This window comes from Filicampus tigris, chromosome 2 (genome assembly GCF_054856515.1).
Source record: "Filicampus tigris isolate MCC_2025a chromosome 2, RoL_Ftig_1.0, whole genome shotgun sequence".
Lineage (NCBI taxonomy): Eukaryota > Metazoa > Chordata > Actinopteri > Syngnathiformes > Syngnathidae > Filicampus > Filicampus tigris.
This window is the reverse complement of record NC_141218.1, coordinates 15465754-15481491: the sequence shown is the minus strand read 5'-3', so window position 1 is coordinate 15481491 and position 15738 is coordinate 15465754. Positions and strand designations below refer to the sequence as shown.

The 15738-nt window shown below is 39.1% G+C and overlaps 3 protein-coding genes across 4 annotated transcripts in view; 2 read left to right on the top strand and 1 right to left on the bottom strand.

The window, feature by feature from the left end:
• The first annotated feature begins 636 nt into the window (after positions 1–636).
• Positions 637–6687, top strand: zdhhc15b (zDHHC palmitoyltransferase 15b). Of its 2 annotated transcripts, none has more exons than XM_086012166.1 (11): positions 637–729; positions 1211–1237; positions 1319–1413; positions 1494–1614; positions 1848–1917; positions 2496–2528; positions 2615–2735; positions 2812–2944; positions 3018–3144; positions 3216–3331; positions 4890–6687. In XM_086012166.1, the coding sequence occupies exons 1-11, from the start codon at positions 714–716 to the stop codon at positions 4931–4933; spliced, it is 903 nt and encodes a 300-aa protein (XP_085868292.1). In that variant the 5' UTR covers positions 637–713; the 3' UTR covers positions 4934–6687. The 2 variants fall into 2 exon arrangements, with proteins under 2 accessions (XP_085868292.1, XP_085868282.1); XM_086012156.1 differs by having other exon boundaries at positions 659–831.
• uprt (uracil phosphoribosyltransferase (FUR1) homolog (S. cerevisiae)) lies at positions 6084–13233 on the bottom strand. Its single transcript, XM_086012178.1, has 8 exons — positions 12965–13233; positions 12633–12891; positions 10722–10764; positions 10571–10640; positions 10384–10446; positions 9163–9324; positions 8498–8596; positions 6084–6978 (listed from the first exon to the last, which is right to left on the bottom strand). Exons 2-8 carry the CDS (start codon positions 12863–12865, stop codon positions 6872–6874), a joined length of 777 nt encoding a protein of 258 aa, XP_085868304.1. The 5' UTR covers positions 12866–12891; positions 12965–13233; the 3' UTR covers positions 6084–6871.
• Positions 13134–15738, top strand: part of abcb7 (ATP-binding cassette, sub-family B (MDR/TAP), member 7) — a 25354-nt gene continuing 22749 nt past the window's right edge. Inside the window, exon 1 of the mRNA XM_086012143.1 lies at positions 13134–13380. Within this exon, the coding sequence (XP_085868269.1) occupies positions 13231–13380 (150 nt within the window). The 5' untranslated portion in view covers positions 13134–13230. The remainder of the gene's footprint in view (positions 13381–15738) is intronic.

Sequence of the window (15738 nt, the reverse complement as noted above, 5' to 3'; positions counted from 1 at the left end):
GCCAAGATGCAGGCGGACATGCTAACCACTAGTCCATCCGGCTGCCAACAGTAAGTTCAATTATTGTTTCACTATACTAACATTTGTGTTCAAAGTTGCTCAGAATTAACAAATACCAACGCAAACATGGTTTTAGTTTAAAAACAGTCTCTTAGCGTCCTCTATTGGTGAGTTTCAAAATGTGCTTTTTTTCCTGGGCCAGTAAGTTGTTTACAGCATTGTTAACTGTCACGCCAATGCCCTTTTTTGTCGAATAAAACTGTCAGGATAATTGGACAAATGTATCCGCTTTGGATGATTCTGTCGGTCAACTGCGCTTATGTAGATGGCTGAGGTGCTCCATATTACACTACTTGCCATTTCACCCAAAACACACTATGTAGCGCAAGGTAGACGGAGATTTGATGATTTCGAGTTAAATTGTGTTGTTGTGATGATCTATTGGCAAAATTCGGTGGTGTTAACTAATTTTACGATAAACTGCTGAAATCTGTCGGTAGTATTTTTAAATCTAAAACGACGCTGTACATATTTCAATAACATTAATATTTTCTTGTCCTTGTCGCTCACAAGGCGAGAAAGTTTTTTTTTTTTTTTTAAATCGGCGAGAAAGTGTTGTGCTGAATCGATCTCTGATGACTCTGCTGCACAACAAATCCCAGGCAGACAGGAAGGCTAATCGAGCACAGAGGAGAGCCGCGTTTCGATGGAGTATGGCGCTCTCCAGAGGTTTGAGATGCTGTCAAAGGATTTTCTCGTGGATACCAGTCCTTATTATCGCTTCCGTGGTGCTGTGGTCGTATTACGCTTACGTATTTCAGTTATGTCTATGTGAGTATCGGAAACGTTGTCGTTTTTCTTAACCATAATTTATTTCCTCCGTCGAAAACCGTCGATATGTTCCGCAGTTTCAGTGCCGCACAGCTCTGTTGACAGATTGAAATTACAGGAACTAGCAAACTATGCGGAAGTGTTTTGGGGCTGTGCTTTTATCTAGTTAAACCTTGAGGTTTTTTATTCATCACACAAAGCGTTAAGGTCATTTTGATTTCACTGACAGGTCGGCCTATTCATAAAGAGTGCCTATTGTTATGATATTGGTTTCAGCCTGTCATTCCGGCTAGTGTTGTTAGCCGGCAAATGCCACTTTTGTGTATGAACTGGGCGCGTGTTTAAATGTGCTAAATATACTTCATTTTTGTGTCTGCAGTCACCCTGTCGAACACATTGGAAAAGGGTGAGCGCTGCAGATCGAGTTTTCAAAATAGAGAAAACATTGCTTAGTATATGAATGTGAACATATTGTGTGTCTCTGCAGTGACTTATTTGCTGATATTCCATGTTTGCTTTGGGATGTTTTCCTGGACCTACTGGAAGTCCATCTTTACCCCTGCTGCATCCCCATGCAAGAAGGTATCCAATAATCATGTTAACGGGATAGATCTCCAAATGCATTTCAACTTGATGCTAATGTTATGTGTTTGGTTTTCTAGTTTCAGCTCTCTTACTCAGACAAGCAAAGGTACGAGATGGAAGAGAGGCCAGATGCACAGAAACAAATCCTGGTTGAGATTGCCAAGAAGCTTCCCATCTATACTCGAGCTCAGTCAGGAGGTAAACTTTCACTTATACTTTAATGAGATGCTATACCTCAAAGGCATGTGGATTAGCGACAGTCGATCTTCTGGAATGCAAGAGGTGTTCTTAAAACAAATGGCATTAGCATCCCAATGTAAAGTGGACGAGATGCAGCATTTCATTAGTGCTGATGACTGAGCAGGTAGTTAAGCGAATGGCACGCTCAGCTCAAATGTCCTGCACTCAACTGGCCTTCCTCTTGTGTCTAGCTATCAGGTTCTGCGACCTCTGCCAGGTGCTGAAGCCTGACCGCTGTCACCACTGCTCAGTCTGTGAAATGTAAGTCACGCTTTACTCCCCAATATGTGCCGTTTAGAGGTGATCAGGAGTGCTCTGGGAAACTATCCAATATTAAATAACTTGGCCCCAAATTTTTATTTTACATACACACTGCTGCAGAAATTGGTGAGGCTTCGGAGATGTTCAGGCCCCCCAAAACGTTATAATTTCATTTTAAGAATAATAAACTCAAACCAAACTCAAAACCTTTGACACCGCCTGGGAAAACCAATCTTCAAAAGTTGACAAAAATGTGCAGGTCCAAACATTCTTTAGCTGTGATGACACATGAGACTTAATGTGTGTAATGTGCGAGACCTTAGAATGACTCGGGATATCTAGCTGCTTCTTTTCTTGGGTTCACTTGGGTGAATGTCAATGATGTGACTCACGTTAAAAAAATAAATAAATACAATAAAATACATTGAGAAGCGTGTTTTATTGTATTATTATGACAGTGAGTGGACATTTTATTTATTTTTTTTTAAACACATGACAGTTGCCTGAGGTTCCATTCTATATCACCAAAAGTAGCGCCTCTAGAATTGTAAATGATTTTGAGTATTTTGTTTTTTTAGGTGTGTTTTAAAAATGGACCACCACTGTCCTTGGTAAGTTTTAATTTTTTCTCCAGTCCCTTTAATAAACATTTTAGTACATTAGTGTCCTCTTGACTTCCTAATCTGATTTTCTTTAGGGTGAACAATTGTGTTGGCTTTTCCAACTACAAGTTTTTCCTGCTTTTCCTCTCCTATTCAATGCTGTACTGCATATACATCGCCGCCACAGTCCTTCAGTATTTCATTAAATTCTGGGTGGTAAGTCTTACTCCAAGTTGTCATGAGCAGTACGTTTTACACCACCATTTATTCTCCTGTTAACACTCTCTCCCAGGGGGACTTGCCAAACGGGCCGGCAAAGTTCCATGTCCTTTTCCTCATGTTTGTGGCACTCATGTTTTTTGTCAGTCTCATGTTCCTCTTCAGTTACCATTGTTGGTTGGTGGCGAAAAACAGATCCACTTTAGGTAGGTCATAAAAGGAATTTAAAAAAATGCTAAGTGTGTGTGGCATATTTTGACTCCGTTTCACCTTTCCCAGAGGCCTTTTCTGCTCCAGTCTTTGTCAACGGGCCAGACAGACACGGTTTCAATGTTGGCATACGCAAAAATCTGCAGCAAGTATTCGGAAAAGACAGGAGACTGTGGTTCATCCCTGTTTTCACAAGGTGAATTTGATCTTGACAACATTGGGTGATTGCCTGTTGTGATTGGTCTTTTTGTGCCATTTTCTTTTCAGTCAAGGGAATGGACACTACTTTCCTTTAAAAAATCGGAGTGAGTGTCAGAACCCCTTACTGGCAAACAAGGAGATGTGGGAAGAGTCAGATGACGCTTCTGAGGAAGGAAGCTGGGGTGAGTCACTTGAATATTGGGGGCTTTCTTGTGTGGGAGTGAGTGGCCATTGGTCTTTTTTTTTTTGCGATAGTTGGATCCTAGTTGGATTTAGAAGCAGTGTGCAACGGCCCTAAGATATCTTAAATGATGATTTTAAGTGACCGTAAAAAGGCCTACAAGTCTGAAATTTGGCTACCGTAAACCTGATGATGTTCGTGTGGCTTATGTTTGAAAGGAGAATGTCTTGCTTGCTTCTTTTGTAGTAATGTACAATTCAAGAACGTAATTTTAATTGATTGCAAAGTAGACAAAATACACCAAAAAGGTCCAACGTTGTATTTGTCTTCATTGTTTTTCAGAGCTGTATGCAAAGCCATGTACTGTAAATCATACACACATCATGAATTGTAACAATAGCCATTTATTATAGGGTAATCATTTGCAATTTGGCCGTTCTATTGATTAAGTTTCCCCATATAAACAACCAAATCCATCTACACTTAATGCGCCCCCCATTTTACGATAGGAAAAATACGTTGAAAACAAAGAATGCTGGTGGTGACAAGTGCAGAGAACGGCTTAACCTAAATCCCAATTGAAGGTTTGCTTTGCTGTTGGACGCACGTTATCAGCAGATCCTCTTGTCTCGTCTAAGCAAACAATGTGCATTCACACCACATTGTTTTGTCCGTGACCTCGGAACTGACCAGTGCTATTTATGTTGCACGCCACTGAATGCAGCAAAAGTTACAGCTTTATCAGATTGAAGGTAGTAAACATTACGCATTAACTGGAGTCTCAAACAGACACCAGATATCTGGGGGAAAAAAAAGTGGTTCTAATTAAGTTCAGCACATTGAAATGATCGCCAGAGATTTAACCCCCTTTTAACTCATTCACTGCCAGGCATTTTCAGACCCTCTTTTTACCCTAACATTTGAAAAAAAATAAAAATAAAATACATATAAATTAATTTCCTGGGATTGAACGGCTGGACTGTGAAAAGACAAGTAAATTCACCAATGGCAAGAATGAGTCAAGATTGTCCACTTGTAAAACTGGAAAACCAGGGTTTCTGTACTTCCTCATCATTCCTCAATGTGACACTTTAAAAGCATTTGACCTTTCTATAAACTTCTGTCAACACATCTCACCACAGAGCGCAGCCTGAGATACAAAATGAATGTAGACAGCTGCTGTTTCCAAACATGACCTCATCATACACTCAGTGGCGATGTTATCTGTCCTCCCGAACATTATGATCATTCTCTGGTGTCATCAAGGTTTCCAAACCGCTCTGCCTTCCCGTCCAACATTAAAATGAATACAGACAATTGTGCAATGACTATAGAGGCCACGGTCATGTGACATTTATTCCAAAACCTTAGTGGCATTGTATTGCAATGGCTTCCGAATGGGAACCTGACTAGAATATTCTGCTGCCGGCTTGTGGAGATGATGCAACGGTCTTTAACCAATACCGCCCTCTGGTGGCCATAGACTACATCACTTGAACAATTTCTAAACTCTTCAAAAGGAAATTGTCTTTTGTATTTTCTCCCCCCTTCCATTTCAGTTGAGGATCAAGACCCTTCTGTTACCATAGAAATGGAGGACTAGGAAATGGACACTGGTGCAGAGGTTGAAGAGGAGGAGGGAACATGTACTCTAAATGTGGGTGTTCGCCAACAACTCTGACATGGACCAAACTGCATTTGGATGTTATTATCCTCTTTTAAAGATGACGGGAGGAAGCGGATGGACATCCGGGTGCATCTCGCAGCCGCACTACAATTAACTGCAATTCCGTGTGATCATTTGAAGGTGTGGCTTTAGCAAAAGCTTTGCTCCATTGTATTCTGTTTGCACCATCCAATGTGACCTCATGCTCACTTTTGCTTCTGGAGGCAGATTGTCGAGAAGTTCAGTCTTCTAGCTCATGTACCGCATCTTATTTATTTCCTGTTACGCAACCAGATTTAATTTATGCCTCACACATACTGTATTTATGTTGTGGGATTGAATTTAACCTGCGCCTCATATATACTGTATTTATATTGTGGGATTGAATTTTCCAAATGAATGTAATCCAGCTGTCCGCTTCTCACTACAATGTGGCATGCAACAATGTAGGTATGAATCTCCATCATATCCTTTGATAGTTTTTAATCATTACCTTGCATGTTTGATGACAAGGTTGGCAAAGAAAAGTGAGAAACCGGAATAATTAGCCCCAAAAATGTAATAAATACATATAATAATCACTATTCATAGTGTTTTGTTACATGAAGAATCCTTTCCTCACACTAGCGGCCTTCGCGCTGGCAGATGCCTGGCTGTGACAATTAACAAATGAACACCTTACGTCTGGAGGTTCTATACTGGAATCTTTGCATGGCTTTCCTTTGTGGAGTTTGTTCTCCGTGTGCATGTGCGGGTTCTCTCCAGGTACTCGGTCTACTACCCACATTCCAAAAGCATGCATGTTAGCTTCATGTGTAAAGGCGAATGGGGGGGTTGTGGGAATACAAATTTATGATAGGCACTACAAATGTCAGAATTGAACTCGCATATCAGCAATGAAGAGATTCGTCTTATCCATGAGATATAAAATCATTATTGGCACAAGTGTTTTATAAGAGAGCACAAATGTGACGGTCCTTCCAAAAGTGGATTGAGAGCAGGTCTCCTAATGTGTGATGTTTGTATGGTTTTGTACCCATGTTGCTGAGTCTTTTTACACATTTTATGCCACTGTTTTGAGACAAAACACATTTTCCGATGACTGTTTATTGACAATGAAGGCAAAGCCTAAATGCAACTTTTTTTATTTTATTTTTTTTTTTAAACCTCATTTTCACTTCATTACAGGATATTTCTATCTTGTTGGACCAATCAAATCACACTCATGTCTGACAAACACTCCCATATCATGACTTTCCATCTCTGTTGTGTGACGTTTAATGTATGTGCATGTAAAAACCCTTCAGAAAATGTGGATGTTGTTACATGATTATTTATTGCTAAAATTAATTAGCAAGACATATCTGCTGCGGGCAGTGCATATTTTGCTCCACTGCATACATACTGTATACCAGTTTATGTATATATGCCAGTGACACATATCGTATGTATCAGAAACCTGGATGTCTAACAATAAAAAAAATATTTTTTTTTCCTCGACCACAAGGCAATATTTTCAAGAGCTCATGTGATCCAGTTGAAACTGGTCTTTGGCGTACTGTGTGTGATTGTGTCGTTTATCTTTGTCAATAAATTGTTTTGTTTTTTTCCATTTGGTGGTCTTTTGATAAATATAAATCCGTTATTAAATCACCACTTTTAACATGCAAAATAAAATGATCTCGATATGGCTCAGTATTGTTTGTATTCATATGACAAATAGCAAAGAGAAATCAATAGAATAAATACAGTTTCTTTTGAGGAGAAAGAGTATTTGGCACAACAAGGAGTCTTTTTTTTTTTTTTTTTTAAATAAAGCAGACAAAAACATACTTAAAACAATTACAAGACCATGTTGCTCAGTTTGTCCTGGATTTAATCCGTGCCAAAGTACCTTTGTCCAAAATGTGTTGGTGCCACTGGGTGAACTTCTGTTGCCAATATGGTGATGTCTGGGAACTCCTGGATTATAGATTTGGCCCCTAAAATAAAAAGAAATGATCTTGACATTTCATTCACTTTCATTCTTACATGGCCACAGTTGAGTTTCATTCTTAGTGAACCACTGTTTACCCAGGATGTTGGTTGTCAGTCCTCTATAACTATTTGAGTTGAAATGAAAAGTGTTTATACTGGTTGCTGCATAGTGGTGCATGCCGCTAAACCTAAATTGATTCAAGACGGATTATCAACAACTAACGCCACATGATTGGCAGAATTCTTAACGGTTCAATAACTGATTAGAACACACATTATGCAGTAGGCACAAAATGCTTATTTGTGGATGGTCATGACAATGAATAGATCGATTGTTCACAATTGCGTTGATAGTGTGGTCTTAATTATTGCATAATTATTCATCGGAGGCTAAATGGAGTAAACTACTTGGCTGCGACAAGCAGAAGAGATGTTGATTCAGTCTCAGGGGTTCACAACATTCTGAGAGAATTACTCAGACCTTTACCGTATGGTTGAAAAATAATCGATTTATGGATCAGAATACACTAAAGCAAAAAGCGCATGCAGTAGGGCTGAACAATTAACGGAATTCAAATGGAAAATCCGCTATGTTTTACGTAATCTTTTGAAGAATGCTGCCATTTTAAATGGAGATGGACGGACCCAATGAAGCCAAGATAATCCTAAAAAAAAGTCCATGGCAGCTACTACAACCAACTTTTATATAATTTACATATTGTACTTCTATAGCGCCTCAAGATAACAGCTTTAAATATTCACATCTTTTGCATGATACTTCCTTCAATGCAAATAAGAACGACAATGTCCCAGGATATTGTCATGGTTACAAAAGACGAGCTTTAAGGTGGGCATCTTTGAATTTAAGGCAAACGGTATACAATTGCATCAAGAATTGACTGAGTAGCACCAAACTTCATAGTTACAGCTTCATGACTCATGAGTATGTGCAGAATGAGTTGAATCCAAATCCATCCGGTAGTGTCTGAGAAATAGCGTTACGAGTGAAAACACGTTTTTATATTACAAAGTCCCTGTTACCATGGCAACCAATGTTGATATTTTCAAATTGTATGCATTTTTCAAATATGGGTTCATATATTAAGTGAAAATTTGAATAGCTTAGCATGATTATTTTCCTTCTAAAAAAAAAGGCCATCCCTTTAAAAAAGTAAAACTTTTGTCAATTTATGCAAATGAGTGCCTCGATAAAATAACTGCATGTTAAATCGCAATACAAGGAGTGTTTCGCAAATAATTATTGTTCAAAATCGCGCAGAGCTAACGTACTAAAAAGTGAAGGTTTTCCTTTGACACATTTTTGATAATGGTAAGGGACTTCATTTCAAAGTAAGTGCTGTGTAAGACTAATCACCAGCTGTAGCCACCAAAAAAGCAATACAGTTACCAGTGGAATAAAAGCAACGACACATCAGGAGGAGAAGCGCGGGGGAGATTGGAGACTGATTTGTTGGGTAAACAAAAGCAAATGGAAAATGAGCTCATTCAGCTGTGCTGATGTACCGTGAGGTGTGGAGAAGAGGCTGAGGAGGATAATATGTCTGGGCTGGACCCCGTGCTCGATCAGCACCTTCACTGCCTCAATCACCGTGTTGCCAGTACCTGATGACACAATGTTTCAGGGCTATTACACACGTCACAATCCCAAAACACTGAACAGACTTGACATCTTTAGGATGAACTACATTATTAAATCACAAAAAAAAAAGATGAAAAGGTCTGCCGGAGTGTAATTGCTTATGTTATCATCTTAAAAAGGTCCCCGGTTGTGCCCTGTGCACTTCACATGCTTTGGAATATTCTGCCATTAAAATAAACCTCCAACCTGACAGGGTCAACAGCATATTTTTTTTTCTCATTTATGTGCAGGGAAACGCAAAGGGAAAAAGACATTTTTTTCTGGCCTTCATTATGCTGTTCTGCAGCTAAGTGGCCATTGCCAAGGCAGAGGCAGTGTATAATTTCCTTTGTCAGAGCTATAATTATCAGACCAGGGTGAGTGCGCCGGATTGATGTGGAAATATGGACTTGGCCGGTAAAGGTCGATGCGACTGAGATATCTCAAAATAAATATATACATGAAAATGTATACCTCGTATATGTGCTGCAGTTGGCAAATTGAAGTGCAGCATAGAACAGTATGTGTGCGCGCGCGTGCTCAGACTCACTGAGAATGGGGTACATGAGCAGCACTTTTCTTCTGTAAATATCTGGAGGGAACTTGGCATAGTAGACCTTGGCTTTCTGAGTCTCCTCGTCACTTTGGATGAGGATTTTGCCGATGCGAATGGAGCGGCAGCAGTCCCGCAGACCTTGCTCCATGGCCTCACCTGTGCCAAACACACATGGGATGAAAATGTTGGCCTTAACATCTACACTTAACAACAGCTGTTGTGAAATGCACTATAGAAATAAAATTGTATTGTATTGCATAGGATGAGGTCTGCAGCCTTTGAAGAGGCGACGGCTTAATGTCTATTGACTTCAAAATACGATCGTTCGAATATTTTTGTAATATGAATGTACATGTGCACATAAATTTGGTGACAATCAATCACGGTTTTTGTACATTTAAGTGACAGAGTATGATGTAGGCATGAGTATAGATGTGCACATAAATTTGGGTGACGATTGATCGTACTTTTCATACATTAGGTGATTCTCTCTAGAAGCACCTATGAAGTGGAAATTACTTAGCGACGTCCATACAATAAAAATAATATTGAAACAACTGTTCTAATATTTATACATCTAATATCGATATTTTCTAATATGTAGTATGAAGTGGCATGAGTAGAGATGTGTACATAAACTTTGGAGATGATCGATCACGTTTTTCAGAGATTAAGCAATGTTCAGCTTTCCCACAATTTTTAGACGGTGCCTTTTGGAGGCTGGCCAGCTGCATTTGCCACCCACTCCCAGTGTAAATGTATTTTTTTCTTTCCCAAAGGAAGAATATGAAAACTGACTGTTTCAGCACACGCTACGCAATAGTCGTCACGTGCCTGCTCAAAAGTGGGCAAGATGGCGCTATGCAGGCTGTTATTATTTTGATACTTAATCGGCTTCAACTTTTTTTTCAGGGAATCAGATGCCATTGATATTTGCACTGTTATTGTTTACACACATTGCCTAATGGAATGATGGAAAATCAATTTCCATTGGTGTGTTGCTTTAAGATACTTACTGAGATGGACAGCCTCACAAATGACTGTTTGAACCCCACATTTTGTTCAATTTTCGAAGCGTATTATTCCAGAAGATTTGAGTTCAAATCCAAATAGTTTTGCCATTCACATGTTCACTTTTACCACTTGAAGATTGCAATTAAGGCGTGCAGGATATTCAGTAGGTTGTGTATGCATTGCAGATGTTGTTTGACTCACCACTCCTCATAATGCTGACGCCACAGTTGCCTCTCTCAAATTTGACTCCTTCATATTTATATCCTGAAGACAACAGGATATGGCACAAGTCACTTACGAATCTTCTGTAGCAGTGTTGAACAAACCAAATCAGCTCCTCTGTGAAATGGAAGTCAACTTTGGCAGCTTTTCTAATTCTGATCCTCACCTGTTGGTGTAGTCACAGTACACTCGGAGTAAGGCAGTTGATTCAGGCCTTCTTCCACAACTAGTCTAATCTGTTGAACAACAATGTAAAGCAATTAAATGATAAAAATGCATACACACAATGTTGGTTTAATGGTATTGTACGATCCTACCAGTCGGTCGGCACAAAATACAAAATCCCCTCTGCTGGTAGTCCTACAAACACAAGAGAAAATGTTTAAACGAGTTTTCTTCTCAATATATTGTTAATTGTAGTAGTTCTCCAGATAATTAATTCAGCGTAGATTCATGTTTAGATGCTATGGGAAAGTATGTAGCAATCCCCCCCCCCCCCCCCCCCCCAAACACACACACACACAACGACTCTTAATACATAATAAACATTTGTTTGGTCCTGACATTTTTTCTCAAATTTCACATGGCCCGCCCTTTGAGAACTTTATAAAGACAGAAATGCCATCCATTAAGAGGAAGGTCCCCAGACCCGAAACATTTACTTTTCTGTTTGGACTTTAGGTGACAAACATCTAAGAAGGCTTTTCGGGATGATGTACTGATGTTAGGCCACACTGGAAAACAGTTTTCCTGGTATTTTATTAAATAAGGGATAACAGGAAATTGTTGCAAATAAAAAAATTGTGATTGCTTCCCAGTATATTCGACAGGCTTTTCACACAGAATACTGGTTGCTAGTACTAAGGTGGCGATATTAATCATAATTCATATCCTTACAATGTTGGTACAGAACAATGTGAGTTTATAAAAAAAAAATGTAAAAAATACTGGTGATTAATTTAGTACAAAAGATGCCATAGTAACCCTTACCTACTGTTCATTTTCCATGCATGTTCTGGCTCAACCAGTATTATCCTCTTAATAGTTGTTCATATGTAATTTTAAACTACAACACTTTTAAAAATGTATTAATATTCTGTTTGATATTAATAAAGGGGTTATTAATCCTTAAAAGTGTTTCATAGAAAAGGGAAAGTGTATTTTCATTTGCTATATTGTAGCACTGTACTTGTTTTTTGCAGGTGCAAAGGCACGCCCTGACTTCTGTATGACAAGAATGATCATACACACCAAACGTTAAGGACCTATGATTTTGTACTCTTCACTGTTTCGAGATTCCCCCAAAACTGCGGTAACCTGCGTAAATGTGGCGGTCATACACAAAGATCTCAGGACAGTTTGAAGAACACTGATAAACATTCCATTTTCCCGTAAAGGGAGAACAAAATGTGGGGAAAAAATATCCCGCAGAAAAAAACACAAAAATGTGAAAAATTATTGGGGAGTAAATAGGGAAAAAAACTGTGAATATGCGAATCCGCTGGAGCCAAATATGCAGGTGTTGACTGTAATATCACCAATCACCACTAGATGGCAGACATGTCTTAGTTGCACTTACACTGGGTCTTATGATAATGCCCTACATTACAATGTGAGTAGGCCTAATATTTTTTTGCAGATTTTGAATGATATGCAGGACAGATTGTACCTCAATAATTTTACAATTTGGAGAGAGTTGATTTTTGTGACAAAAAAATTACAAAATGAGTTCTTGCACTTTACTTTAGTTTCTTATTCAGCAGTTTTGTGCCATCCTTGAATGGTAATTTTTATGCAAGTGAGCCCTTTGCACTGGAAAATGTACAGTATGTACAAAATTTGGTTATTCTGTTGTTTGCTTCAAAATCTCTGCTGTTAAGTTAGGATAATGGAACTTATTTTTTATCACAATTGCAGGACATAATCAAATTATCAAATTTCGTTACTCTGTGTCGGTGAGTACTCAAAAGTACTTGTAGGTAAGTGGTATTGTGCATCCATAGGGAAATCTATAATTGTCTTTAGTAGACATGGGTTAAAATTTGACATGGAGCAGCTTCAGGTTTGTGTATTTTGGGTCTGTGAAAGTTTTTTTAATTGCTTTCAAATTTCACAATGGGTCACAACTGACTTAGATGCTGTAGTATGTTAAGGGTGGAAATATACTTCACTATAAATTTGTTAGAGAAAAATGTAGGACTGAGATAATAACAAAAGTAGTGACTCACTTGTCTCTAATAATAGTCTGTAATTCTCGTATCTGGTCATTGAGAGGAAGCAGTTTGAGTTGGGGTCCCAGTGCATCCTGGTTTACGGGCTGTCTGCTGCTGGCATCACCTGCCTCATGAGTGGCCAACACAGCAGCCACATTGGCGTTGCTGTTGTTGGCAAAACGCACTTGCTTCATTGGGTGCTCCTGGCCGGTGTTTACATTGCTCATTTGCTGATTGTGGCATGGCATCCTGAGTGAGTGAGGACGGTATTTCTCTAGCAAAAGGATCAAAGTTGGTCGAAATCAACCGTACAACAAAGAGCAAAGCGGCCGGACAACGTGTTTTACCTTTAGCCGCGACTCGTGTTTTGGAAAGGAGAAATACTCAAGTTAATCCAGCAGTCGCATCCAGCCACACTATCAGCATCACATTCAACAACGTTCAAACTATGAATCGCGTCGTTTAAAAAGTTAAATTACACCCGTGTGAAGGTTAAAATCACGGTGTATAGCAGTAGCGCCCGCTTGCTATCTTTGACACTAGTGACAGGCGATGACCTAAACGGAAATGACGTAGCCGGCACGCACGACCCGCCTTCGCTCACACTTGCAACATGGCGCCACTGTTGGTGTCGCTGAAATGCGGCTCTCACTTGCACAGGCAAAAACTAGCAATTATTCTTCAAAAAACTAGCTCGTATCACGCTTGGAGTAAACGTCAAAGCGAGAATAGGACGAAGTACCCGTGCCAGACTTCTTATCTGGTAAGTTGAACGAGGAGTTGGAGAGGGCACGGTGCTTTTGGGGTTGACAGTCACCACACAAGGACAGAGCTGGACACAAGTTGTCAAATGTTGTTATACTTGAACCAAACTCACGATTTGTGATTTTCGTATTCTTGCATGACTGTGGTAAGATGCTGCTGTCATGCAAATCCCACGTGAGTTTGTATCATGACTGCTAGCTAGGTGCTAACGCTGATCTCCTGTAGTTGGACGTTTCCAAGTTGTAACTCGAGCTACACGCAGAGCTGCAACTGAATGTTTGACGTGATTTTTGTGTGACAATGGAATAACAAACCCAGTGGGTCGCGCAACACTGTTCGGTTCTTTAGTTGGTCAAATCGTGTCAGCTTGTCAGGAGTGTTGCATCACGTGCCGGAGAGCCCCAGAGAAGTCAGTAAATGATAGATAAGCGTGTTTGTCCCACCCGGTGGTGGGTGCATTGACACTTATTTTCTGCTGATATTATTGTCGGTGAACAGCGTTGCTCCACGGTCAGAGGAATGAAAAGGAGAATGTATTAAAAGATTGAGACATTTCAAAAGTGAAAGTTGAATGCATTTTGTTTCAGTTGCGGTTTGACACGCAGTTTCGATATGATGCTTGTTTCACTTGAAATCACCAGGGCAGGATATTAAAAAAAAGAAACATGCATTAACTGAACAACTATATAATGCAATTATGTTTTTAAACAGTGTTATTGTTGTGACTTTATGCTTGTCCCATCAGGGATCACCACAGCAAGTCACTTGCATTAATATACTGTGTAATTCAGTTTGCTGCCTGCTTTTTATTTTGTTTTAAAACACATTTGTATTTCTGAAACTTTATTGAAACACTGACTATTTCCACTGACAATATCTAGGTAAATAATATCTGTATGTTTCAGACTATTAAAATGCAATTTAAAAAATCTGAAAATTTGCCTCTTATTACTCCAGATGAAATGGGTTAATACTCGAGATAGTGATGGGAAAATGAAGCTTCAAATTTGCTGCAAGAGCCAGTTGTTGTATATTTTTTTTTACTCCTTTAGATGGCAATGTTGGTTTAAAGAAAGGTGTTTAAGAAATTGGCAAGTCAGTGACATCTAGAGGGCTCAATAAACGCAACTGGTTCATGAATCGTCTTGATGCCTCATTTTCCCATCACTACTTTTTAGCCACAGGTACATATGACATAACAAATATGCAGCGGTATGCATAAAAGCTTTGCCGTGGTTCTTGAATGAGCACCAGAAGTTATTGTTTGGTACTCATTTATTTCCCAACCCACTGACCTCAAGGATGAACTTTGTTTTTCTACCCACAGTTTTCAGTTTTAATTTCCTAATTACAATAACATATTCCAGGGCTGTGAAATGGCAGCTTATTAAAACAACACAGTTAACTGTTTTATAGAAAGACACTCAATTCATATTTAACACAATTGAGTTGCATTGTTTTTTGGAGAAATTAATTGCCCACCTCTGACTTGCAGTATGAGACCATGTGATTAGTTAGCTTACTTATCACACTTCTCTAGGGCAGCCATCTGGTGTCCATTCTTTTTTTCCAACACGGACTGCTTTCTCATAAGGACAGATTTTGGCGGACCTTCGAAGCCATGGCGCAGGGGCACGGGGATAACGTCTCGCTGGCGGCCCTCCTGCAATGTGAATTTAGCCGTTAGTGGGGAGCCAGCCTCGTCAAGCCAGCTGCCACAACGGTTGTTCATACTAGAGTACTACTAGTAGTAGTATAGATGTGTAAAAAAAAATTTTTTTAATTACCAAATTGTGACATAGGAGGTTTCGGCCGACGCCATTGATATAAAGGATATTGGTACAGCTATATATTCAGTCTAATGATAGGTCTGGGGAAATTGTCTAAGTCCTGTGCACATACAATATTCTGAAACAAGATTCACAACGGGTGTTTAATCCATGATTCATCAAGAAGCTTTGCGATAAATACTGACAAATTGCATGGTTGGATATGTGGATTCAAAATTCAAAATTTAGATTCATCCTGAAATTGTACTAGAAATCTGAATATCCCTTACGTTTTGAGTACTGTAGTGTATTTTCTACATTTTCAGCTTGTAAGGTATTGCCAAGGAATGCCAACGCACCATACATTGCATGTTTATGTACATTACCCAAGTAAGAATCAAAGTTGGAGATTAAATGGCATGAAGACTTCAGGAATATCAGGAATGTGGTAACCAAAATGATCACATTTATCATGACATTGTATTCACAATATTGTTAAAATATGAAAATGTAAACAAAAATACATATGCACAGTTGACTGTATTGTACATTTTGTTTTGATAACAAAAAATATATCAAATCTACAA